Source organism: Periophthalmus magnuspinnatus, chromosome 6 (assembly GCF_009829125.3).
Source record: "Periophthalmus magnuspinnatus isolate fPerMag1 chromosome 6, fPerMag1.2.pri, whole genome shotgun sequence".
Classification (NCBI taxonomy): Eukaryota; Metazoa; Chordata; class Actinopteri; order Gobiiformes; family Gobiidae; genus Periophthalmus; species Periophthalmus magnuspinnatus.
Genome location: NC_047131.1, coordinates 14,812,613 through 14,840,480, shown reverse-complemented (window position 1 = coordinate 14,840,480; position 27,868 = coordinate 14,812,613). Strand labels below are relative to the sequence as shown.

Sequence of the window (27,868 nt, the reverse complement as noted above, 5' to 3'; positions counted from 1 at the left end):
TATGCACTCAAGCCTTAATTACAGGAAAATACAGGGTTACTCAAACATGCATGAATTGATCAGAATATAAATGTGAGTACGTCAATAAGAAGGGAACAATGTTACAATATGGCTAAAAGCACATCAATTAGATTTTACATAATATGCCCCATTTAAGCAAGGCTTTAGGCTACATATTTGCAGTGCAAATATATCTAGCAGAACTTGTAGCGTTTGTTCAAAATGTCAAAGTCACTGCTACATTAGCCATATCCTTTGCTACTGTACTAGTGTTTTTGCCATGCTTCTGAATTAGGACATTTCTCTGATGGTTCCCTCCTAGTCTGGCTAACTGTATCTTTTATATGATACCAGACTGAATTTCTCCCACTGATGTTTCCTTATGGCCTGTATGAACAGCTATCCACCAATCTGCCTTGTGACCTCTGCCCCCTGCTCTTCCCACAGCCTGGAGCATGAGCAGAGCCAGCAGAATAGACCCAGAGCCTAAGCCTACCTTTGGTCTCTCCCCAGCCGTACATCCTACACAGGGTGCCCTCGGGGATGGAGCAGCCAGCCACAGGCAGCTGGATGGTGTGGACCGTGTCTGCGGGGCGGGCCGGCCTGGGTACACACAACAGTCATGCATCAGAATACTTCATAAATGTATACAAAAATGTACTACAGTCAGCCATAACATTATAATTATTATCCCATTATAATTTCACCAAATGTACTAAATACATATACTCACGTTACTGTAATTGAGTAGGTCTTTTGGGTAATTGTACTTTAGTGAGTATATTTATAAACCAGTACTTTTCATTGAAAATGGTTACTGGTTAAAAGAACTAAATCACTTTTAAACATTCTGACTGATCCAAGTTTTGTATAAAAGTCTGCTCTAAATCCATCTATTTTCTTCTGCTTATGCGGGGCCGGGTCATGGGGGTTAGTCTAAGCGAGGACTCCTAGACTTCCCTCACCCCAGACACTTCCTAAAGCTCCTCTGGTGGGACATTGTCCCTCCAGTGTGTCCTGAGTCTTCCCTGGGCCCTCCTCCCCGTGATCTAAAATGCTTCTAAAATTGTATTATTCAGTAGTACTTTGGCCATGTAACTGTACTTACACTAGAGTATAAAGTTTCAGTTCTTTTTCCACTGCCAGTAATGTACCTTAATAGGGGATCAAGTACCTTAAAACCCCACACACTTGCAGCATAGAAAAGAACTGACCCAACCACAGAGTCGAACAGTGTTGTATACACCAAGAAGACTAAATCTGGTACAGTTTTCATTTCATTCAGTATCAAGCCCAGAGATCTCCCAGCAGACTCAAACAGGAGCTTAGTTCCCTCTATAAAATTCATGAACTTTTGGAAGATCAACCCTCGGTGCTGGCTAAAGGAAACAGGCCATACACAAGGTTATAAGTACTTATTGGTTCTTTTGTTTTTCTTAACTGCATAATCAGTGTTTTATCTTTGTTTAGGGCCAGTCTCCAGTATACACCATGAATTTACAATTTTTAATATTTTTAGTAAATTGGCTTCAGTCTCTGCCAACAGAATTATATCAGCATAAATACATTACAGCATTAATAGAGGAATCCAACTATGAGTACTCGCAAATAGACATGCCTCAATTTCCTCTCACTTGTATAAAAATAGTAAAATATACATTCATATATTGGTGTCCACATATATTATAAGGCTTAGTTGGTTGAGTGCATTGCCTAATGACACAACAACTACATGTACTGATGGAAATTGTCTGAATTATTTGAGTTACTGTTGCTACAAATTGCATTAGTTGCTACAAATTGGATTAATTGCATTAAACAATATTTCAATCCATGTTGTCCCTGGTTTGAGAAATATGTTTTTCTAAGTAAAAAATAATTCATTGAGTTAAAAATTAAACTTTTTTGTTTTGAGCACTCACTTGGATAGTCGTATAAGAGCCAGGCTGGATCCCTCCGGCCCACAGATCACATGAGCGATGCTGATTTCCTGTCCTCTCGACCAATCGGGAGCTCCCTCTTCGACACTGGAAATTCCCAACCACACCCTGTACTCGCTCAGGTCTGGAACACTGTGTACACGTAAAACAATGTTATTTACCATTATAAGTCATGATCATTCATTTAAATATACCAGTGATTCTGCTTCTTACCATGAGGAGAAGCACTGCTGATCGGTCAAGACCCACTCCTCTCGGATCAGGGAGCCTCCACACCAGTGCATGGACCTGGACACAGCACAAACAAACGATTGACCTATTACTATACAAAGGATTAGAGAACAGAGATATACTGTTTGCTGTTTGATATAAGGGAAAAAGCCAAAAAAAAAAAAGTTAAAAGGCAAAATTAAGACTTTCAACTGGAAACTGAGACCTCATTTAGACTCTTCCAATCCAATCCAATCCAACTTTATTTCTAATGCACTTTAAAAACAACAGAGTTGACCAGAGTGCAGTACACAAGAGACATTTTAAAAACACAGATAAATGACAAACATACAAATAAATAACTACAGACTGTACACTATTGAGGTAAATACTATTACTAAGCCATCATAAGTTAAAGTAAGTTAAGTGTATCAATTTGTATTATAACAGATAAACTTTTGCAAATCAATTCTTTAAGTATTTTAAGTGTATTTGAGTCACAGGGCATCTAGGGTAATGCACTGCTATTGAATGATTTTATGCCATACAGATGAAACTAGCTAACTATGTAGGCGGAGTTTGTTAGTGATCAATTTTACAAACTAATGTCCAACAGAAACATAAGTCACCCATGAGGAAAATATAAGACAGTAGGATCCAAATCAATGCATTTGTACAGGCTGCAGATCTGTACATAAACATAGCAGATTTTTACCCTTTCTGTATGCTGACCATCCAGCTGCCCTCTGTGATGTTGATCTGACTGCCTCCCACAATCCTGGGCCTCTTGTGGATGAAGCAGCCCACGGACGACAGCTCCCCTGCACAACAACATGGTGTCACTGCCAGCACCATTCACTTGGTGTAAATACAATCTGTGTTTTATGGCACCACAGACAAAATGATCTGTAACATGTATGATGTGTTGGATAAATATATGTATATAAGTTCATGTTTGACATAGCATTTTTCAACAAGCAAGGTCACTTTACTTCATTTTGGACAAACTGACAGATTTCATTATGGAGGTTTTAAAATACACTGTCTGGCCAAAAAAAACATTGCCATCAAAAGAAAAAGGTCAAACACCACTTTGATTACGACCCGCATTACCTGTGGCATTGTTTCAATTTCACTTCTACAATGTCACAAGATTTATTTCCATCCAGTGGTGCATTGATTTTTCACCCAGATCTTGCACTGATGATGTTAGAGTCTGACCGCTGCACAAAGTCTTCTCCAGCACATCCCAAAGATTCTCAATGGGGTTAAGGTCTGGACTCTGGTGGACAATCCATGTGTCCTGAACCACTCTGTCACAATTTGAGCCCGATGAATCCTGGCATTGTCATCTTGAAATATCCCCGTGCCGTCAGGGAAGAAAAATTGATGGAATAACCTGGTCATTCAGTACATTCAGGTGTCAGCTGACCTCATTCTTTGAGCACAGAGTGTTGCTGAACCTAGACCTGAACAACTGCAGCAACCACAACCTATTTGCTTAGTTAAATCCAGCAACCTGATTGTCTCCATGGAAATAGATGAGTTCAATGCCATACTGTGGAATATTCCAGTCAGCACCTTGGAGATGAGCAGGTGGCGGACTCCCACCAGAAAAGTTACCTTGTGACCATTAACCTCGTTTGTGGGCCTTGGTATGGATTTTCCAAGAAGTAGGTCTAGATTTAGGACTAAACCAGGATTAAACCTAAACTACACGAGAAAATAAACAAGGTCTTATGAGATTTTAACCCAAATGCCAAAAGATTACTACTGCAGAACACCCATACCATATTTTGGCTAGAAAGGACTAGTCTAAATTAGGACTAAGCCAGGACTAAACCAAGACCAAACCAATACTATGCAAAACTAAGCCACATCTTCAGAAATTTTGAACCAGTTCCACAGCAGAAAAATATCATGGCAAAGTCAGAAACCCACCATTTCTAATCTGATTTTACAGGGACAGAGACGATATTTGGCACTCTGTAATTATGAGGCTTCTATTAATAGTTTTGACGGACATCCAAGTGCGCAGATGCTCCAGGAGTGGGCCCCAGCTCGGGTTAGCATCTGGCTCCACCGCTTGTTAACTGTCATGTCAACTTATGTGATTTTCATATCTCCATCTAGCTGCCATATGAGCTAAAAGGAATAACGTATTGCCCTCACCGGTGCAGTATAGACCATGATTTACCGCAATTATAATGGTACAGGGGATAAAAGCTAACGAGATGTGATGAGAGTCATTAATTAGGGCAATTATGTAGATGTTGGACGGACACGTGGGTGCTGTTGAAATGGTGGAATGGTGTTTTTATTTCCCCGTTTGAGTTATTATAATGTGCAATGAGTTATGCCTCTGTATGGAATCTATACCTGTCTAGAGAAATCAACAAACAAGAATGGCATGGGGAAGTCTATTTACTGCAGTAGGTCAGTGCAAGCCAAACAGAGTCAGGTCTGTGGAAATGTAAGCACTCTCAGTGGGCCTGAAGGAGGGTCTCCATGCAAAATGTTGTTGGTTTGACTATTATCTTCTAGCTCCATGGAGAATGTTCCAGTTTTAACTTTATATTTCCATGGAATCATGCAGGTGAGTATAAAGTTACATAGAGTACTTTAAGTTATTCATTGTTTAGCACTGAACTTTGTATCACGGTGGCTATAAACAGTCACAAAGTTGTTGTTAAAACAGATCAATACAAAGTGACACTTACCCAGTGGAAGGGTGTTCTGTGGAATCTCACCTGAGGAGAGACAATGAAAAACAGAGCTAGTTCATTTTAAATTGTTTGCAGTGATCCAAAGTTTTTCCTCAGTTACCTTAAGCATTGTAATAAGCACTTTTCACAAATTTCAGAGCTGTGATGGTAAAACTAACAACTAGCATGCTAAATCACACACTTTCTGAGAACTGGACAATAAAATATCTAATAAGTAGATGCAGACAGTTCACAGATTACTTATTTTGACCTCAAACACTGCTTATACAATATATATGTACACATTGGCAAGACACATTTTTGCTCCGATACATGGAGAAAAATCAGGACCTTCAACTAATCAGTATCTGGGTACTTTATAGATATTTGCAGCTCAGTGACAGAGAGTACATCCAGGCTTTAGATCTGGAGAAGGCCCACCAATGCTCTTGACAGCTCACCCGGGTGGCATGTGATGGATGGGTCAAACGCAGTCAGTAGATTTCCCTACAGGAACTACTCTGCTCTATAGAGCTAATGAAAAACAGACATAGCTCTTCTTATGGGTCTACACAGGTACAGTATACACACTGTTCTGTCCCATATGGACCTGGTTATTACAATATTTTCACTTCGGACTTTCTCGTGGGAAGCTCATCTCTTCTGACATGCTATGACCGGACACATCTTGACACTAACAGAAAGACTCAGCCCGGACTATACCACAATTATGTAATGGAGATTGAAGCAGGACTAAACCAGAGCTAAACCAGGATGAAGGAAGGCTAAAGCAAGACTGAGCCAGAACTAAACCATGACTAAACCAAACCAGCATTTTGTCTTAAAAGGCACTACACCAAATTTTCACTGTTTGAAAAAATGTGGTAAAACGGAACTGCAATGGTCCAAAGTTGCTCCTCACTTTAACACATTCTCTTAGCATCCAAATCTTGCACTGCAATGGGTTTATAAGCACTTTTCACAACCAGAGTAATTCGATGCAGACAGCTCAGAGCAGCTCTGACAAGAACTGGAGCAATACAAATGTTACTTTATTGCATGGGAAAAATGGTACAACAATGTAAAAATTCTCTGATAGTAGACTATTGCACATTGTTTTAAACTTCTACCATAGCATATTCATGGGTTTGATGTTACTATTATTTGCAAAATTTTGAAGACCTATCCCTGATCAAAAGATATAATATTTTAATTCTCATCATTCTGAAACCCCTGGATAGCATATAATACAGTGCTGTTGTCAACAAAATAAATTCTTTGTCTACATGTCCTGCCGATGGTGGCCTGCCGATCAAATAGTCGAATAAAAAGGGGGCGTGGCAAAAGCTCTCAAAACTATTACACATCTCTATGCATCTGACCCAAACTGCGCTCATAAGACTATAGATGCATGGGAATTCAGGCAAAAATCACTATTTATGCAGATTCTATATACAGTGAGGTAAATAAGTATTTGAACACCCTGTGATTTTGCAAGTTCTCCCACTTAGAAATCATGGAGGGGTCTGAAATTTTCATCTTAGGTGCATGTCCACTGTGAGAGACATAATCTAAAAAAATAAATAAATCTGGAAATTGTATGATTTTTAAAATAATTTATTTGTATGTTACTGCTGCAAATACGTTTTTGAACACCTGAGAAAATCAATGTTAATATTTGGTACAGTAGCCTTTGTTTGCAATTACAGAGGTCAAACGTTTCCTGTAGTTTTTCACCAGGTTTGCACACACTGCAGGAGGAATTTTGGTCCACTCCTCCACACAGATCTTTTCTAGATCAGTCAGGTTTCTGGGCTGTTGCTGAGAAACATGGAGTTTGAGCTCCCTCCAAAGATTTTCTATTAGGTTTAGGTCTGGAGACTGGCTAGGCCACTCCAGAACCTTGATATGCTTCTTACGGAGCCACTCATTGGTTATCCTGGCTGTGTGCTTTGGGTCATTGCCATGTTGGAAGACCCAGGCACGACCCATCTTCAATGCTCTAACTGAGGGAAGGAGGTTGTTCCACAAAATGTCACAATACATGGCCCCGGTCATCCTCTCCTTAATACAGTGCAGTCGTCCTGTCCCATGTGCAGAAAAACACCCCCAAAGCATGATGTTTCCACCCCCATACTTCACAGTAGGGATGTTGTTCTTTAGATGGTACTCATCATTCTTCTTCCTCCAAACACGGCGAGTGGACCAACCATTAAGACCAAAAAGTTCTATTTTGGTCTCATCTGACCACATGACTTTGTCCCATGACTCCTCTGGATCATCCAAATGGTCACTGGCAAACTTAAGACGGGCCTGAACATGTGCTGGTTTAAGCAGGGGAACCTTCCGTGCCATGCATGATTTTAAACCATGACGTCTTAGTGTATTACTAACAGTAACCTTTGAAACGGTGGTCCCAGCTCTTTTCAGGTCATTGACCAGCTCCTGGTCAATGACCGAGGGAGATTGACAGTCATGTTTAGCTTCTTCCATTTTCTAATAATTGCTCCAACAGTGAATCTTTTTTCACCAAGCTACTTGGCAATTGCCCAGTAGCCCTTTCCAGCCTTGTGGAGGTCTACAATTTTGTCTCTTTTGACAGTTCTTTGGTCATGGCCATGTTAGTAGTTGGAGTCTTATTGATAGTATGGGGTGGACAGGTGTCTTTATGCAGCTAACGACCTCAAACAGGTGCTTCTAATTTAGGATAATAAGTGGAGTGGAGGTGGACTTTTTAAAGATGGACTAACAGGTCTTTGAGGGTCAGAATTCTAGCTGATAGACAGGTGTTCAAATACTTATTTGCAGCAGTAACAAACAAATAAATTATTTTAAAAATCAGACAATGTGATTTCGAGATTTTTTTTTAGATTATGTCTCTCACAGTGGACATGCACCTAAGATGAAAATTTCAGACCCCTCCATGATTTCTAAGTGGGAGAACCTGCAAAATCACAGGGTGTTCAAATACTTATTTGCCTCACTGTATATATATATACACCAAACTAACCCACTCACTCACTTAACCTCTCCTTTCTGTGGTTGTCTCATAAATACTTATAATCTAAATACAATGATTAGTCAACTAATACAAATTTTGGCTAACTAAGACACCATCTACCAATTAGTTCCTAATATAATGGCTAGTATTTTAGTCTTTACTTTATATGCGGTAAAGGTAGTACTCACATTGCTTTATACTGCAATAGTCCCATGGTATGGCTGAGTTGTTTGTATAACACCAAGGCCCATGTTTGTCCTTATCCGGGTTTCGGCACATGTTGCCCTCCAAACCTGGCATCTGCATCCCCCTCTCACCACTAGGGGAAAAAAAAAAAAACATTTTAAATTTATTTTAGTTTTTTTTTTTTTTTTATTTCAAGTCATATAATTTGTTGTAATGTTCACTTAAATTATGTCTTATCGCTCTCTGCTGGCAACAGTGAGGAGTGAACCATGTTGAAAAGGTAAAATGCAGCATAAGTAATTGGAGAGTGATTATGCAAAGTTGCAAACTATTCAGAATACATCTGGTAAAGGTGTATGGACCAATCCCTGATGCATATAACAAATGCAGGACCTGACAACTGTAGGGATGTAGTCGACTAAAGAAATTCTTGGACGGCTGAAAACATGTCCTGCCAATCAATTAGTCAACTGAAAAGGGTCTCAAAACTATTACGCATCTCTATGTATCTGACCCAAACAGCACTCAGAAGACTACACCTGCAGGGGAAGTTCATGCAAAAACATCTTCAGCTAATTTACTCACTCACTTCACCTCTCATATAAATCCTAATAATTTAAATAAAAAGATTAGTCAACGAATACAAATTCTGGTTGACTGACACCATTAATTGACTCGAGGTCTACAGCTCTAGACAACTGTATCCACTGGTCAGACATGGGATTGAACCGCAGATTTTTAGGCTGATGAATGCTTTAACCATTAAACTGCTTCTGGTAATAGAAAGAGAGATGAGATTACGTGAAGATATGAATGAAAGTAAATATACAGTATATAAAAGACAACATTATTTAAAGCCACACTATGTGCTATGTATTACAGTGTCGGTCTGCTTATCTCCATGATGTTATCACTTTGTCTGGGATGTTCCACAGTATGAGATCAAACTTATCTATCTTGCATCTATTGAATTACAGGTTTACCAGTTTATTTACGATGATTAACACTTGCAATAGTTGATTTAGTTACAATGATTAAACAATATTTAACATTCGCAATAGTTGATTTAGTCTAACAGGTCCCTTTGGTTTTGCAAAGCCTTAAGCTGTATTTAGAACAAGCACATTTGGGCCTCTAATTCTCATGTGATAAAGAGAAGGGGGCAGATTTATTATGGAGCATTAGTGAGAGCTGAACTAATTCCCTCTGATACTATCTGGACTGTGCGATTGTGCAGCTGTGCCGGCCCCTCCCTCCAGTCAGAAAGAGGAGGCACCCACCCAAACTGCAGATCTGTGGAGCATATACAGACAAGCTAAATATATGATTGTAATAATATAATTTGATAATGGTTTATCATAGTTCAATTCATAAACTAAATGGTATCACATTAAAGGCTTGTACCTGATTTTAATGTATTCTTGTCAAGATGAATGCTCTTTGCATTGTTACAGCCCGAGGACTTGAGCTGTTTTCTTCGTGCTATTAGTGCTTTAAGTTTTGTTGTGTGGCTGAATCCTCTCTGCTCTCTCCATGTATTCAAAGCTGTTTGACCCCTTGTTGCAGATTGGAGAACTGTTTTCCTTGCCTGCCCCTATTTAGCTGCTGCTTAGTGGCCCCTCATTGGCGCATTGAGCTCCCACTTAGCCAATCCTACACCTGTGCCACACCTGTGCCACACCTGTGCCACACCTGTGCCACACCTGTGCCACACCTGTGCCACACCTGTGCCACACCTGTGCCACACCTGTGCCACACTTGTGCCACACCTGTGCCACACCTGTGCCACACCTGTGCCACACCTGTGCCACACCTGTGCCACACCTGTGCCACACCTGTGCCACACCTGTAGCCACCTCCCCTATTCAACGAGATTCTCCACAACCTCACAAGCCTGCGGGCCTTTGGAGTTAGTATGCCATTTAGTCTGTGGCTTTTGTTTGTCAGTCACTTTTGTTTCAGACTTTGTGTGTTTTGAGGTTGGGTTCAAGTCAATGTAAAAGAACATTCACTCTGAGAGCAGTGCTTTGGGACAGTGTGAACCCCACTCTGGACAGCAGTAAACGGCTGCTCTGAAAGCACTTGAAACAGGAGGTCTCAGAGTGGCTCCACCCGCACTCTGGAGCAGGGCAAGTGCACTGTAAATGCAGCTGACCTCAACCTGACCTACACAGTCCGTTGTGACAGTAAAAATGCTTGGAATGGGGCAAAAAAGTGCTCAGATACCATATTTTTCTATGATCGGGTGCTGCAGATCTGCTTGATATCAGTCTCCAGCCTCTGTCTGTGGAGGTAAGACTGAGTCTGTCTGTGTGTCGTTTCAAAAGCTTTTTCTTCTCCGCCACCATGTCGTCGCAGTGTACTTAGTCACTAACAAGGACTGAACCAGGACAACATAAGTTGGCCTATCACATTGGGATTAGACCAGGACTAAACAAGGATAGAACCAGGAACAAAACTAATCAACAACAAAGCAAAGACTAAGCTACGACTGAACCAGGACTGAACCAGGACTGAACCAGGACTGAACCAGGACTGAACCAGGACAACATAAGATAACACTGAGACTAAACCAGGACCAAAACTAATAAACAACAAAGCAAAGACTAAAGCAGGCCTAAACCAGGACTAGACTAGTCCATCTCTTTCCCACGCTAGCCAAACCAAAACACTTCAGTTTATGTACTTTTAATATTCACTTTAGCCTCTCTCTAACCCTGAGTGAGTGGCTAGCCTAAAGCAGTGCGCTGATTAGCTTTGAAGTGTAGACCCCGAGGCAAGCTGGGGTCAAAGGTCAGGGGTCAAGTGTATGCCCTAGACTCCCAAACTCCACTTATACATGTCACAGAGTCATTCCTGTGCCGTGAGGTTAACCTCAGGGAAAATCTTCCCGTAAAGATCCTACAGAGATTGGATGGAAAGTGTCCTAATAACTATAACAGTGTTTGTAGATTTTATTGCTTAGAAGAATTTGAAAGAAAGGTGTAAGATGATCTGGGATATATGTAGTAACACGTACTTGCACTAAGGATTAGGTACATGGTTAATAGTAATGGGTTTCATGTCATTACAAGATGTTACACAGTGCAATACAGTTTGGTTGTATGTTATTAGCAGGGGTATAAAGTTATTGAGTATTTGTATAAAGTTACAAATACTCACAATGCTATGATTAAGTAGGATTTTTTATTTGAACTTTTTAGGGAACCTTTTTTTTTTATTTGAACTTCCTCTCATTTTTCTCCTTCCCTTTGGGACTGAACTTATTGAACTCAGTAGGATAAATTCATAATGCCTCAAGCAAGTACCATCACACTGAAAAAGGCTTCTGGATGGGAGCCAAAATGTCTCACTCGCAAAAGTCCAGATACCCATCGATGAAACTTTTTCTACATTTTGTTTTTACTTAAATACAAATTTGGCAGCAGTATTTGTACTCATAATTGAGCATATTGGTCATGTAACTGTACTTTAAATTGAGTACAAATTGTATTCTTTCCAGTATTGATTCTTACAGGATGTTACACAGTACGTTACTTTACGTTGCGTTTCGTAATAATTTGATGTTTTGGTTCTCAAGACGATTGTCCAATCAGAAAGCTGAATGAGCCAATTCATATACTGAGACTGAGAAAAACTTATATGTGTCCTCTATATAAAGGATTACACAGTGACAGCTCAGGTCCTGTTGTGGTTGTAGTACCTTTTTCAAAATAGTTAGAGTACAAGCTACACACTTGCATTCGACCAAACCAAGTAATTAGAAAAACATAAATACCTGTTATATGCTTTAAACTAACTATAAGCAGTAAAGTTTGAATACCATTTTGTAATAATACCACAGTTATCATAGCCTTCCCTCCTCCACCACAGAGGACTCAGAAGGGGGGATGTGTACGTTGAGTCTGACCTGTTGGCGTGCTCCCTCCAGGGGGCGCAGGGCAGGCTGGAGCGCGTCCTGGACAGGTCTCCTTGGTAATTCTCACCGAACCCTTCGTAGCAGTCTGCACGCAACAACAATGTATAATCAACAAAACCTGCTTGCCAATTGGAAAAACAAACATAGTGAAAAGGGCTATTGTCCCCCTAAATCAACTAGCAACCACAGGACACAAGACTTCAATATTGTACCATATGTATGCTACTTTGAAGTGCAAAATATGGAGAGAAATACGAGCCACTCATTTATGTTTAGGAATACTCTTTCAATAATTCTGTATAAAGGGTTGTGTTATAAATATGCATCTGTCATCGGTCGCCGTGGGAACATTTCAAAGCTCCAGTCTAAACCACAACACAGAATGGGAGAATCTTTTATAATCCCGTTGTGAGCCACATCTAGTACAAATGCCCCCCTGGGATATTAGTCTGTGTACTCAGCCATACATGCACATTTTTGACTCACAAATTGCCTGGGCTTTCTTCGTCCTCTAATGTATCCCACCCAGATCTGAGCCCAGATTGGATACATGTGAAAAGGCATTTAAATGGATATGCTCTGATCACTCCTTCCCACTCTGCAAACTAAAATTGTATTCAACTAAAAAATAGTTACTTCTGTATTGGGCATGCAAAATGAATCAACATTTACCCTATTAGCTAGCATGCACCTGTGTGTGTAAATCCAAAGGACAAGATAGGAGAGGTTAACTTGGCTCATGCTAGATTGATACGTGTAGCACTCTGAATTGAGTTCTACACATTTATCAGTCTGGAGCAGCTCTTGCTGAAAGAGAAGAGGAAAAGGCGAAATGTCATGGCGATTATTTGAATCTGATTGGTCGAAGTGTCACAACAGCGGAACAAGCGAAATATCACACTTTTGTTACATCCAGTTGAGAGAAAATCAAAGACATTTTCCCTGTGCCCAATGCACAAAGTGTTTACATCTGCAGGTCTTTCACAAACAAAATCGTCCATATTTTTGCTAAAACTGGCAACAGTACATCTCTTGGTGTTGCCATGTTTCTGTTCATTTGGATGCTTCGTCTTGCTCATTGGTCCAGCCGCTGTTGGGCAAATTTGAACCTTACAACAGGAGTATCTCAAGATGGATTTCTTCACAAATATTGTGTGAATCCATCTTGCTCTGCAAGGTTAAGGTGTCTTGCTGAATGACACAATGGAAGTGTGTTGCCAGTTATGTAACTGATCAAACACACACTGGGTTGTTTATAAGCTACCTCTCAATATTTTTTTTCAACAATTTCAACTATTATTGAATAAATGCTGAGTAATAGTAACAAATAATGATGTCTGTGTAATTCTTCAGTCATCCAGGTCTGATCCATAACAAAAGATGAAATTTACATCTGTCAAATGGACAAATCGTTGTAGGAGTGAAGACGTTTTGCTGCTCATCCAAGCAGCTTCTTCAGTTCTGGTCAGATTGCTGTTGGACACTGCCTTATATCTGTCTGAAGGAAGGAGCTAACTATACTGAAACTGTAACCAGCTATTGTCTCCAGTTTCAGCCTTAATGACCCTATTCAACCTGTAATGTAATTCAACCCGCCTATTGTTCTCTTTGTTCCTGTTTGTTTTGGGTCTGAGGATAGAGTTGTACATCGGTGAGAGATTATGTTTCAGGCCCCCATTCCTGTTTTTGGAAGAATTGTCTTTCCTAACAAGAACAGAGAAAAGAAATGGTTTGAGAGAGGATTTAAAGAAGCTAAGATTTGGACCTCACTATCTTCAAAGGAGTGGTTAATGGCTTTGAGATTGAGATGTACGGCAGACTGTGGTCCAGAGGTGCTCTCGCAGCAGTGTGTTACATTCTCTTATGGAGTGGCTGTTTACTTTCTCCAATGTAATGCTCACTGCACTCAGTGTACACTCAGTGTAGTGAAGAGCCAGCTATCTGAGCAGAACTGAAGAAGCGGCTTGGATGAGCAGTAAACTGTCTTCACTCCAACGATTTGTCCAGTTGACAGATTTAAATTTCGCCTTTTGCAACAGATAATGACACACCATTTTATGTTTTCTAGTAGTGTTGATTGTGAATGTAAAGGCCACATTTGGACTAAACCCTGAATAAGAAGGTGACAGTACCATTGAGGGGCTTGTTATGGGCTCCACACTGGGGGATGTGAGTGCACAGCATCATGCGCACCCTTGGGTCTGTGGTGAAGCACCAGGGAGACTCTCGACCGTCCGGGTTCCTGCAGTAGTTCTCCCTCAAGTCTCTGAAAGATACAGGCAGGAGAGAGATAAAGACTCAGAGGGTTGAAAATGAAACTGAAATTAATTACACATTTATGTTGTTTTTAGAAAATATGGCATTTTCAAAACAACAAAAGGTAACATGGTGATCTATATCTTATGTGTTAACAAATATTAATACCCCATAGAAGTGTAATACCTCCTCTTTAACATCTTTTTAGAGAAAAACCTATAGCATACCCTCAACTGGAAAAATTACATAGTGCACCTTTAAGGGGAACTATGGAAGTTTTGGGATGAAGGATTCTGAATATTATTTTTCCATGGAGATGTTACCTTGCCTGGAATGTTCCACATAATTGCAAAGTGCTTTGTACACAAGTTATATGGTTTTTGGCCTTGCAAAGAGAAAGTAATGTGTGTTTCTATATATATTGATTATATCTTCATTTGCTCTACATAACTCGTTTTTCCTCCTGAGTGTCACTTGTGCCCTTTGATTCTCAGCCGTAGTACATAGTATGAGTAATGGCAAGATATAAAATTTGGATGTAATGATTTATGGTTTTGAACATTTTTCTCAGCACAGGGACAAACAGAAGTACTGCCAGAAGAATAGAGCGGGATGGCAAATTGGACTTTAAATAATAAATACATTTCACTCAGCCATGAACACTTAACCTTAGTTTGGTCATAAAACATTATTTATGTCAAGAGCACATCAAGAGGTGAAGTATCTCGCATGCATTTTCAGCTATCTCTTACCACATCGTATTTGACCGACCAACAGTTTCTTTAATTTAGCCAATGTTGTAAAAGTAAAAAAAAAAAAAAAGGAAGATATAAAATTTTATGCAATCAGGCACAAAGGACTTTAAAATGTGAGAGATCAATAAAAATTTGAAATCCAATCTAATAATCCCATATATTTCAAAACATGTTTGTTAAGGTCTAAACTATGGGGTTTCATCATACACAGTATAAAGAAGTGGACAAAGGGAGTGTGATGTCACCCATAGTGTCTGGCTCCAGAAAAATGAAGCTCGTCGAAGTTATCAGTTTATAGCGGTGAATTTGGAGCCGAGTTCCATATTTGGAATTCTGACTGTGCGTGTCATAGCAACCAACGAGCCAATCTGGAGCAAAGCTGTTGAAGGTAATGCCCCATTACCTAATTTGTTAATTTCACCATTCACATTTGTATTATAGGACCTGTATGGCACTCACTTGCAGGGGTAGGCATCAGGGATGAAGGAGTGGTTGTGTGGGTACTGTCTGTCCCAGCGCTGACAGGTCAGGCCTGTGGGAGTCGTGTCCACCGTCCCTCTGTAGCCCTCTCCTCGGCCCTTGGTACACTCTGTGGTCTCCTCCACTGTGTGCTTAGGAGGAGTGTCTGTCAAAACACACGGCGCATGGTAAATATTGTGTTTTTATATATATATATATATATATATATATATATATATGGGTTCAACTTTCAGCTCATTGCATGTTCCCTGTAGGATTTCCCCCATTAACTCAAAACATGTGCAATAGGTAAAATCCTCCAGCTATCCTCTGACAGGTAGCCCCGAGAGCTTTGAGGGATGGGTCAAATGCAGAGGACAAATTTCCCTAAAGGGACAATAAAGTGTACCTTAACCTGACCTTTACCTAACAGCCACTCTTGTCATACTACAAATATCTATTCTTGTCAAAACAAATCAGGATGAGTAAGTTTAATATGAAATAATTATGATACAAAATTAGAAACGAGATATTGTGTGTTTATAGTAAAGTAAAGGAAATGCATTGCTAGCTACAGAAGGATTACATAAGCAGATAATGTGGTGTGGGAGTAAAAGGAAGATAACAAGGTGCTAATGACTTTTATCTTATGTAAGCTGCTCTATTATAAGTGCAGTTTCAATTAAAAAAAAAAATGTTTCCCTTATGTAGGAATTATTTATGATAAAAAGCAATATAATCATACATGGACATCTTAATAATGGGGAGGTTGTAGTTTAAAAAAAAAAAGATTTAAGTAAAATTTAAGTGGAACTAAACACACTCTACTTTTTTGCAACTAAACTGTATTTGCATATTTTACTGCGAACTAGGTGCATTTGTAACTTTGTGTTAAAATGTTTTTGTGTTTGCTGCCTTCAGTGGCCGCTGCAATTTCAAGTACTAAGTGACACCACACATGACAGCTTTGGTTACAGCCAAGTGCTTCTGATTAGAAACACCTGGCTGCAGGGGTGGAGTTTGGAACGTGGATATCTGATAGACTAATCACACCGTCCTTTATACCCAGTTTAACAGCTATATTTTTAATGTGGTTGTGGGAAGACTTTAGGTGTATACTAATACTATCTCTGTTCTTATCTTAGCATATCTAAAAAAAAAAAAGAAAGATTATTATTTTAATATATTCACCCTCTAGTTGTAATGCAAATACTTGAAAAGTGTACCAAATGGGGTCTGATGTAAACAGGGAGGGGTGGGCAGGAAATCCTGTTATATACATCCTTCAGCAGTTCATTATAGACGCTCAGGGAGAAAGAGGGCAACAGCCCCACAGAGGGTACTGCACTGTGCTATCTGTCCATACCACGCCAAACACGTACCAACGCAAAGACCTGACATTCTACAGTGTAGCCGCTCCACAACACAGCACTTCAGAATCTACTAGCAGTGGTCATTTTGATAAGACATTTTCATTAAAGAGGAGGTATTATGCAAAGTCAACTTTTTTGAGCTTTCTACCATGTTCTCTCAATAAAAACATGCCGGAAGTGGTTTGATATGTCATCCATGACAAAGGCTCAATTTTTTAAGTATCATAATTTCCTGCGTAATTTCTGCATAAAAACAGCTAACCCTGTAGTTTAAACCTGTTCTGAAATGTGATTCTTGAATTAGTCTTTTTTCCTTCTTCTGGACACATTTAAAATGTGAACTTTGACCAGTATTCTATCACTATAACATACATTTTGAATCTAAATGCAATCACATTGCTTGTCAGCTGGATCAGGTGGATCAATACCAAATATCAAATTAAATTTAAGATGAATCTAAAGCTGCCATATTCACTTTAAGTCATTGGTATTGGAGCAATATTGCAATACTTGCCATAGTATAACTTGGCATTGGAATGAAATACCACCCATCACTATTAGATATTTTTACCAAGTCGTTCAACTCTAGTATCTACACTGCCTTGTTTTGATTAGGGCTAACTGCCTCGTAAACTGGCTCCTATCAGAAGCACTCCGTTCCATGCAGGCTATAACGGGTGTAGGGAACAATGCAGAGTGGTGCCAAATGGAGAGGTGCCATGTGCGGAGATGGTGCCAGCTCTCCAGATGAACCCACAGCCAACAGTATGCACCCCGATGCCCCATACTGCCCTCCGGAGGTAGCTTTACACAGCACAGAGGCACTTAGCAAGCAGCTGAGAGCACAACAGAGCAGGATCTGAACTTAAGTGTCTGCGTGAGGTTGTGAAGTTAAATTACCCTTGTAGACATGAGCATTGTACTAGAGCCTGAAACAAAACAAACATCCAAAATGAGTAATATTTTGAAAATATGACCTTGTTTGAATTAATTCCAAAATGCCCATATCAACACCAGGATTACATAAAGGTTCACTATGTAACTTTTCTATGGGAAGGTCCACCACCTGCTTGTCTCCATGGAGAAGTCATTTCTTTTCCTAGAATGTTTCATAGTATGGCATTGCTATATGCCATAACTTCTATATCTTGCATTAGAGGTGCATTTATTCCTCAAACTACATTAATGAACACAAATTCTTTCTGTGACTGGAGTCCCCTCTCCATAGATTTGACCTGTGACTTGACCCTGTGCTATCACCTATAATAATATATTATACAATAACATCTCCATGGACAACCTGAAAAGTTACGTAATGCATTTATAATAATATTTAAGAATCAGAGATCAATAGCAAAAGACAAAGTTTAAATCTGTCAACTGGACAAATCGTTGTAAGAGTGAAGATGTTTCGCTGCTCATCCAAGTTGCTTCTTCAGTTCTGGTCAGATTGCTGGTGGACACTGCCTTATATCTGTCTGAAGGGAGGGGCTAACTACACTGGAACTATAAACATCTGTTGTCTCCAGTTTCACCTGAACTACCCTATTCGACCTTTAATGACCCTACTATTGTTCTCATAGTTCTGGGTCTGAGGATGGAGTTATAGATGGGGGAGAGATGATGTCTAAGGCCCCCCATTCCTGTTCTTTCCTAAAGAGCTCCAAAAAAGCTTCTTTAACTCCCCTCTCAAACCATTTCTTTTCTCATCTCAAAGCGGGATAGTAGCGTACTGGGGTGGCGGACTGGGGTCCAGAGGAACTCTCACGCCATCCTCTTATGGAGCGGCTGTTTAGTTTCTCAAGTGTACCTGTCACTGCACTCTTCACTACACTGAATAGAGTAGACCACATTACTTTGTTTATGGCTCGGGGTTTTGTCCTTAGGTTGAACAAGTTTTTGTCTTAAAGTGTTTGTGGGTTGACCCAGACAATCAGAGATCAAGTCAATACAAATTACATGAGTAAAAACAAATTCATAATCACTTTATTTGTCCTCTGCATTTTGACCTGTTCTTCAGACCCGGGGAAACATCTCCAGATCTTGAGCTAGGCTTGGTGAGGACTACCATAGCTGGAGCATTGTACCTATGGTGGATGTTTTGGTCCAGAAGAAACCCCCCCCAGGTCAACCTGGGGATAAAACTCAGAAACTTCTTGTTGCGTGAGTCCTACCCAGGCAAGAGGAAACATATCAGATTGTTTTGTAAAATGTGAATTATTATTGGGGGGTCCCTGTGAGATCTTCAGATTAATAAGTGGGCCACGGCACTGCAGACTTTGGGAATAGAGCCTCTACTGTAAAAAACAGTCTCTGTGAACACGACTAAGGTGGGTGGGGCAGGGGGAGGCTGCATGTTACAGCCCCAAACGACAATAAACTGGAGGAAGTGGAACATAAACACAGCAACTTTTAGACAGAAGCTGCCAGAGCCCGCCTGCTCCTGTGTATGTTATGAGCTGAACGACCAATCACAGAGGGAGGAGGAGAGCTGTAACGCTCATGTACCAGTCACACTTCATGCTACTGCTAATGCTAACACTAACACTAAGCCCACAGACAAACAAACAGTACCACAGGCTCTGATGTGACAATACTCCCAGGGCGTCTGGGGGTCTGTGGTGAAGCACCAGGGTCGCTGCCGCCCGTCCGGGTTCCTGCAGTAGTTATCATCCAGGCCTCGATCTGGGTACCTACAACACACAAGCACAGAATACACATGATGATAATAGAAGTTAAAGTTAAAAAGTACAAAAGTAAAAGTACTGTACTTAACAAACGTAAAAAGTATCCTCTGTAAAATATACTTAAGTAAAATTTGTATGTATCTACTTTAACTAACTACATTTGAGAGCAGGTATCCTATCTTTCTACTCCTATTTACTATTTTAAAATTTAGAAATTTATCTGTATTGCTACTGTTGTTAGAGCTGTTTAATCCTTACAAATAATTGTTTTGATAAAGGTTTAAAAATCTTATTTCAAGTCGAAGCACATTTAATGCAGGTCACGTGTATCAGTAAAAAAAACTTTTTTAAATTATCCAAAAAGAGTCAGTGATCACAGAGAAACGCCCTGCTTAAGTCTTCAAACCGAGAGTGACACAAAATACTTTAACTTTGATTAAATATGTGTGCAGAGGATTAGCGATTGATCAGCGGCAAAACACGGAAATTACAGTGCATCTCAATCATGTTGACTTTGACAAGTACAGAGACATTCATCCTTAGTAAGTATAGAGCTGGCTTGAACCAGAAAAACACCACAAGTGAACCAGGACTAAACACGGACTAAATAGGAAGACTGACCATTACCAGACCAAAAACAGGACTGAAGCAAGTAAACCATCACTCTGCCAGCGGGTCGGGCCGAAACTTTTAAGCAGCTGCTTAGGGCCGCGACACCACCAGAGGGCACCCAAGAGCCCACACATTTATATTGAAAAGATATGTTTATTGGAAACAGGGTTTGTGTATTTACAGCAGCCTAGATGATATCCCCCTCAAATGATTACATTTGGGGTTTTTTTTGTTTTTTGTTTTTTTTTATCTATAGTAGCAAAATGTCTGCTGCTGCCTACATTTGTTTTTGAGCCAGGCATAGGTGTGGGCACTACTACACTATGTGTTCACTACACAGGTGCAACGACCCCTTCCCAGGAGGTGCACTGAGGCCGCTGAGGTACCTTTGAATGGCAAAAAATTTGATTGAAAGTTAGTGATCTTAAGTTTATCTAAAGTATTGGGCAAGAACACAAGAAGATGATTGTTTTGGGAAAGACGCTGAGTGGACTGCAAACAACCTATTACTTGTTGTTACTCTAATGGACATGACATGGCAGGATAAAACAGTGAAGCAGGACGTTTATATAATATATAAAAGATATATATCTGAGTGACATGAACAGCATGTTGAGTCAACTTATTACACTGCTTTTTACCGTTTGCTTTTTCTTTTGCCCAAAGGCAAAGCTCTTGATTTACCGGTCAATCTACGTTCCTACCCTCACCTATGGTCATGAGCTCTGGGTAATGACCGAAAGGACAAGGTCACAGATACAAGCGGCTGAAATGAGTTTCCTCCGCAGGGTGGCCGGGCACACCCTTAGGGATAGGGTGAGGAGCTCGGTCACACGGGAGGAGCTCAGAGTAGAGCCGCTGCTCCTACACGTCGAGAGGAACCAGTTGAGGTGGCTCGGGCATCTGCTCAGGATGCCTCCTGGACGCCTCCCTAGGGAGGTGTTCTGGGCATGTCCCACCGGGAGGAGGCCCCGGGGAAGACTCAGGACACGCTGGAGGGACTATGTCTCTCGGCTGGCCTGGGAACGCCTTGGGGTCCCACCGGAGGAGCTGGAGGACGTGTCCGGGGTGAGGGAAGTCTGGGAGTCCCTGCTTAGACTGCTGCCCCCGCGACCCGGCCCCGGATAAGCGGAAGAAAATGGATGGATGGATTTTTCTTTTGCGCGTTTATGACAATTGCACACATAATTAGTGAGCAAATTTACATTGCGTTAGTTAATTACTGACTGTAGTGAGCACAGTAATTTTTTAAGGCTACATTTAATTAAGTAACTCTTTTTAAAATGCAATTGTAATATTGTTCTGACATCATACTTTAGTTACTTGAGTACAATATCTGGCTTTTGCCCTGCCTGTTTTATAATGTAAATGTAAACCCACTGTAGCCACCAGAAACCAGGAAAAAATGTTTAGAATTTCAAAATCTTCTTGTCTTAGAGACTTTTAATGAGAAAAATAGTTTCAGCTTCAAAAGGATAAATAAATTTGAATGTAGACATCTTTTCATATTATGGTGAATTCATTTTTAAATAACCTGGTCACAGACATATTGAAAAAAAAAAACATATCTATGTCAAAACAGCACAACACTAGATGGATACTAGCGTATATTTTAGGCCTAATAGGCCAGCTCTAGTATTTTGTGATGTATGCTGTACAATGTCCAATCAGAGTATTTTGTATTCTGAATACTTTCACATCAAGTTACATTGAGATCATAGGGGTAAAACACAACATAGAATTAAAACCAGCAGTTTGTTTCACTGTTTGTTATGCATTTCCTGTCACTGATTAGAGAAGGAAAAATCACACATGCACTCACCACAAGAGAGCTGTTTTCTATTTTTCTCACCATTTGAGCAGTTTGAAGTCTAACGCCTTATTTACTTGAACTCTGTCACATCTGCAGTCCACGTTTGCCGTAACAATAAGAATGTGTTAAAAGTAAACAAGATGGTTTACACCACTGCGTCACGTCTCCGATCTGTCTGTGGTTCTGTGGCAAAAATGCGCAAGGAGTCTATATTTGACGGGTGCCGCTGAGGTATTAATGGTTTTCAATGGCAATTTATTGTATCAAGACCAAACCTTTAATTTCCTAATTTCTGGTAGACCAAAAACAGAGACGGACATAAACACTGGCCAACTTAGCAGACCAAAATGTTCTATTTGTAGGTGGATTTCAGTTTTGCTTGCATCTTTGGTACATATATTCATGTTTACAAAAGCCCGTGTGCACCACGTCTAGCAGCGTATACGGCTGGTAGAGGTGGTGCAGAGGAGTGGATGATGATAGAAAGAGAGGTTGAGGAAAGGATGAGAGCTCACACCTGGCTGAGGTGTGTCTCTGTATTTTAGTCTTTTACAGCACAGGTCGGCTCTATGCAAAGTGTGAACACATGTTTGACTGTGGTGCTATCAATTAAACATTTAGTTAAACATGCCATTTTATACAAGTGCCAAATGCATTTAATTATTCTTTTACAATAATCAAACACATCCCTGACGCGCTTCTGACGTGATGGAGTTGGTCTAAATGAGGCATACATTGTGTGTACTGCTATATATTCCTTTGATTTCTGGAAAGTAACTGTATTCTGAATGCCACTAAATGAAACAGTACCGGAATACAGTTACTCAAAATGTTTATTTTTATTACGTATTTTCTGCACATGTATTCAGTTACTTAGTTTCAATTACAAACTGCCTTTTTTTCCTTTTCTTTTTTTCTGAAAATGAAGCCCATGCTATTCTGCTATGACTGCCAGCCATGTTTCTGACTGGCAGCTGTATACCACTACAGTATGGATAGTACTTGAAATGTACCACCACCATCTGTGCTCTGAACTCTGGAGAGCATATGGATAATAAGGCAGAGTAGTACAGGTGTTGTGTTGTACGTGTGCCCCTGTCTGTGGTCCCTGCTGGTATCGGTTCACCGCATGGGGCCTCGAGCACGTCAGGCCCCAGAGCCCCTCATTACATTACATTACATTAGTACGATGAGCAGTCTGGGGCCACATCTACACAAACACAGGGATGATTAAGCATGTGTTAACGAGTCCCCTCTAATCCAGACCACCTGCACATACAGTCACCATGCATGCTAACTGTGAACACGGCTACATGGCTATGTACATTAAAGGGGTCTAGGATTGTCAAAAGTATCAAAAATCAGATACTAATCGGTACTAAAACTAGTAGACAAGGCAAGGCAAGTTTATTTGTAGAGCACAATTCGTACACAAAGTAATTCAAAGTGCTTTACAGAAAATGTTCAATATTGTTCTAAAAAAAAGAGCTTTTAAAAAAATAATTTGGGTATCAAAATCCGTATTGAGTAACGAGTCTAGTCTTCAGTATCAGAATCGAGTTTTTAGTATCGTGACAACACTAGTCAGCAGTGAATATCCTTCTATCTTATAAACAAGTATTGGTTACATCCCTGTGTTCCCCCTAAACAACAGACCCTCCAGCTAGGTACTCCTGACCCAATTCTGGAGAAGCATAACCACATTAAAGGATGAACAAACATAATGGTAGGGTACAAGTTAACCTTAAGTATTTTTAAGCTTTTGACTGACGCATTTTTTTAGTTTTATTGCTCAAGGATTTCTGAGCAGAGTCAAAGTTTATCCCACAACATGATATTAGTGCTTTCCTGAATTCCTCGAGCAAAAGGGAAACAAACTGTCTCCTAATCTGCTAATCTCCAGACTAAGCGCCCTGTAATTATACCTCATTAAGGCATAAACGTGTTATTACGGCTGCTGTGTTTGACCCTGTGAACCAGGACATTAAACTGTATTGACAGGTATTCAGGTATTTTATTAATTGGTTTGGTGGGATAGTATCTGTGGTAAATATTTATCATAGTTGTACTTCAGTTAAAGCAGACCTATCATGCAAAAGCAACTTTTCAGAGCTTTTAACCATGTTATACTTGGTTCCCCTTCTCATTAAGCCTCTTGAGGGTGTATTGAGGGTGTATTTGAAGTGATTTGTTCATGTTCATGAACATCTTTAATCGCTTATTTTCAAGATGCCATATTGCAGACCGCCACCGGCACACGCTCACTTTTCTGTACTTACTTTGTTATTCAATTTTACTTTCTTAATATATGATACGCATAGGATTAAGCAGTTTAGTGTAATCAATTTGGTAACATTTTTTTTTAAATCCACTACTGGTAGTGTAATGTGCAGCTATCCATAGGAGGGGCCAACAACTTCATGGCTCTTTGTTGTCAGCTCCCACTGGGCACCGCAACTAACGGGGAAGTCAGTGGACTTGTTTCTTTTATCAGGTTGTTTTAGATAAATATTGTGATTTCAAATGTGCAGATTATAAAATAATGATCCACGGATGTCATAGATTATAACTATACAGCAGACACCATAGGTCTTCCTTAAATGGCAGTTTGCAGAAAAAAGTTGAGAAGAAAAGTACAAAGAAGCGATGAGTTCTAACACTTCTACCTATGTAACCCCTGAAATTCCATCTAAAATTCAGGGACAAATGCACAAGTTTAGAATACGGTTGCAGAATGTCAGATCTGCTGTCCGTGTCCAACCAGGAAGTAAAATTATAAACCTCAACAAAATGAGTAAAAAAAATAATTAAATAGGCAACATATTTAGTAAAATTCCAAATATGATTATGTTAGCTATGTTTTAGTGAAATGAGTAGCGGTAGTCCAACCTGTCTGCCCTCCCTCACCCATACATCAGATCCTGGGTTACCTTTTGGGGTGGTACAGGTGCTTGTGGGGCTCCTCCAGGTCCCAGCGCTGGCACTCCTTCCCAGACTCTGTGTGGTCCATAGGTCCCCTGTAGTCCTCCCCATTGCATGTCATACATTCCACTACACAAAGAAGCACAATTTAAACTGTTAATACATGCACACGCAGAACAAAGGTAGACTGGTGGGTTTAAGGGACCAATATTGATTCAACCTACATTGTGTTTTTGTAACACTATTTTGCTGCTGCACAGAAAGAATCTTTTGGAACATATGTAGGCCGACACATTTTGGTTTGATTACATGAATGATGAACAGGATGTGACAGGGTTATCAATAGGTTTGTGCTTTGTGGGGGTGTTGCTTTGTGCCATAAATCTGTTTAAAATTTAAACAACACAGTGCACAGCAAACATTTTTATTAACTCATGAACTCAAAATCCTTATAACAAATACAATAAAATGCTTCAAACTCACTGAAATATTTGTGAACAAGGAATGCTTTGTGGCCCTCAAGGCAGTGATGAAAATAGTGAAAACTATATAAGAGGTGCTCTTTGGTAAAGAGAAAGTCAATGTAAAAAAAAATACAGAAAACCAAGGCATTCTCTTATAAGTTCAAAATGTCTTTTATGGCATGCCTAGGACCTGAGCCTCAACACGTTTGAGCCTACTGGCCATCAACAGGGAATATGTTTTTTTATTTACCCTTTAGTACATATGTTTTCTTCTACAGTGGGAGGGTAGATGACTTTTGCTGCATCCACTAACTTACAGGTCCATACAATTGGAAATATAGGCATTTCAATCCTCCACAATCATCTGGCAGGTATGACAAAGACAACTGAGGTCTTGATCTCCATTAATTCCATAGGCTATAAACCATATAATCCTTTTTATTTGAGAAAAGAAGAGGTGGTAGGGGAATGTTTTTGAACACATGGTAATGTTGGCACCGTATTCATTTAAAAGCCAAACTATGTAACCTTTTAGTCAAACCAACTTGGAAAAATGTGTGCTTACTGTGAGCAGGCTTGCATCTCCACAAACCTGACTCTTACCTGAGTGCCTCCTCCTGCTTGGAAATGCTGTTCCATTGGCTCTAATTTTACACATTATGGCATAAAACTAATCTATTTCCATAGTGAATGTTCCGTAGTACTAGTAGGTCTTAACTTCCATTTCCACGGATTGATGAGGAGGGCAAACCTCCTCCAAACACTTACATACTTTTTGGAGGTGGTATTAGCCCAATTCTTCCAACCATAGATATTTTTAGCGACATCCATCTTTCAAATTAGTTATTTAGGTCTAAATGTATGCTTTGTTAAAATGTTTCCAACTCAAAAACATACCTGGAAATGTGTTTAGTTTTTTTTTTGTCTTTTTTTTGCACAAGACTCCTGTTTATTTAAGTAGGAACAAATTAGCTCACCCACTTCGAAACAATCCACTACTATTTTTTATACCATATTTATTAGCTACTTCACTCCACTGCGTGCGTACAAACCATTCACTGAACTCACTAACATAATAATCTAATTGATTTAGCTAAATAATACTCCTTTTACAGTTAGCATTAGCATCACAAATAGGCTAACTGTGCAAAGACAAGCACGAAAACAATTACAAAACCTCTGGTCTGCTGTAATGAGTCTGTCTGGCACATTTTCATAGTTAGCGAACACAATGTTATTAAAAAAAAAAAAAACAACCTTGTAAATACTTAGCTGTAGGTCAGATAACATAGCACCGACACTTAATGTATGGAATGACAGATATAACGTGTCACGCTAACGAAGCCCTAGCATCTCTCTTGGTTCAAAGTCGGCACGATTAGCTGCGAGGTGGGTAGTGTGCGTTAGCCAGCGTAAACAAGGCCAGAGCCAGAGATTAGAAGCAGATGTTTATGAGTTTGTTGCTGTCATGACAGAGCAGTGTACGTGGTTGCTGCATGCTTTTCATTAGAGCCAAATAATATTGTACAAATCCTGTTCCAGTAATTTTTATCTTTCCATGTAAATAAAAGTCGTTATTGTGTTGCAATCTGCATCATATGGTGACATTTCATGTACTGGTTCATAATTTATTCTTTTTTGTCATTTAAGAGAAACTGAGTCCTGGAAACACAACACAGACAATATCCATTATTTCAGACGGTATGTAACTTTTAGCCAAAAAATAGAGTCATTTTATTAATTTTGGAAGTGTTTTATGTGGAAAAAACTTGCGTCCTTGCTGTGACCTGGCTTGCATCTCCACAAACCTGACTTTTATTTGGGTGGGGGTGGGGGTGGACTGTATGTTTGGTAAATTGTTGTCTCTGGAGCTGGCGGCTTCTGCTGGCAACAGTTGACAGTGAACCATTTAAGCACAACAGTTACTCTTGGCTGCCCTATAACAGTTGGCTGCCCTATAACCGGACGTTTGGTAGTTTTGAATACCACTATTTCTTACTGCTGTTGTGTCCTTGAGCAAAGTGACTGTGTGAACATTTTGTTGTCTGTTCAAAATGGTCCTTCACATACTTTTCACTGTTGAGATAAAGTATGATTTAAAATGCTGTGAAAATATATACATAATATCAAGTGACTTCCTGTAACGTCGGTTTTGTTACTTAAATAAAAGAAAAAAGAAAAAAAACTCAAGTAAAAGTAAAAGTATCACATGAAAAAATATATTTCAGTAAACGTATTAAAGTACCTGTTTACAAATGTGCTTAAAGAGTAAAAAGTAAAAGGATTTTGTGCAAATTCTAATAAAGCTTCAAATGTAGTGATTTTGATAAAGATTTGTGCTGAATTTTGACCAGAAGAAGCAACTGAATCATTTTTTCTGACTGTTTTTATTTGTGTGTTTTTGTTTGCTCAAATTATGAACATTTTAAAATAATCCCTCAGGTTCTTCAGCAGGTCTCAAACTATAATATAAACTACTTTTACTTTTCAGTCCAGTTAAAACTGTAGTGGAGTAGAAAGTATAGATACCTGCTCTCAAATGTAGAAAAAAGTATCCACTGTAAAA

The 27,868-nt window shown here is 39.7% G+C and overlaps 1 protein-coding gene across 1 annotated transcript in view; it reads right to left on the bottom strand.

The window, feature by feature from the left end:
* The window catches only part of LOC117372564 (hepatocyte growth factor), a 72,779-nt gene that overhangs the window by 7,359 nt on the left and 37,552 nt on the right, over nucleotides 1-27,868 (bottom strand). Inside the window, exons 6-16 of the mRNA XM_033968384.2 lie at nucleotides 24,847-24,967; nucleotides 19,379-19,497; nucleotides 15,432-15,597; nucleotides 14,094-14,227; nucleotides 11,953-12,046; nucleotides 8,045-8,175; nucleotides 4,871-4,900; nucleotides 2,866-2,971; nucleotides 2,154-2,228; nucleotides 1,923-2,072; nucleotides 497-603 (exon numbers count right to left, since the gene is read on the bottom strand). Of these exons, the coding sequence (XP_033824275.1) occupies nucleotides 497-603; nucleotides 1,923-2,072; nucleotides 2,154-2,228; nucleotides 2,866-2,971; nucleotides 4,871-4,900; nucleotides 8,045-8,175; nucleotides 11,953-12,046; nucleotides 14,094-14,227; nucleotides 15,432-15,597; nucleotides 19,379-19,497; nucleotides 24,847-24,967 (1,233 nt within the window). The remainder of the gene's footprint in view (nucleotides 1-496; nucleotides 604-1,922; nucleotides 2,073-2,153; nucleotides 2,229-2,865; nucleotides 2,972-4,870; nucleotides 4,901-8,044; nucleotides 8,176-11,952; nucleotides 12,047-14,093; nucleotides 14,228-15,431; nucleotides 15,598-19,378; nucleotides 19,498-24,846; nucleotides 24,968-27,868) is intronic.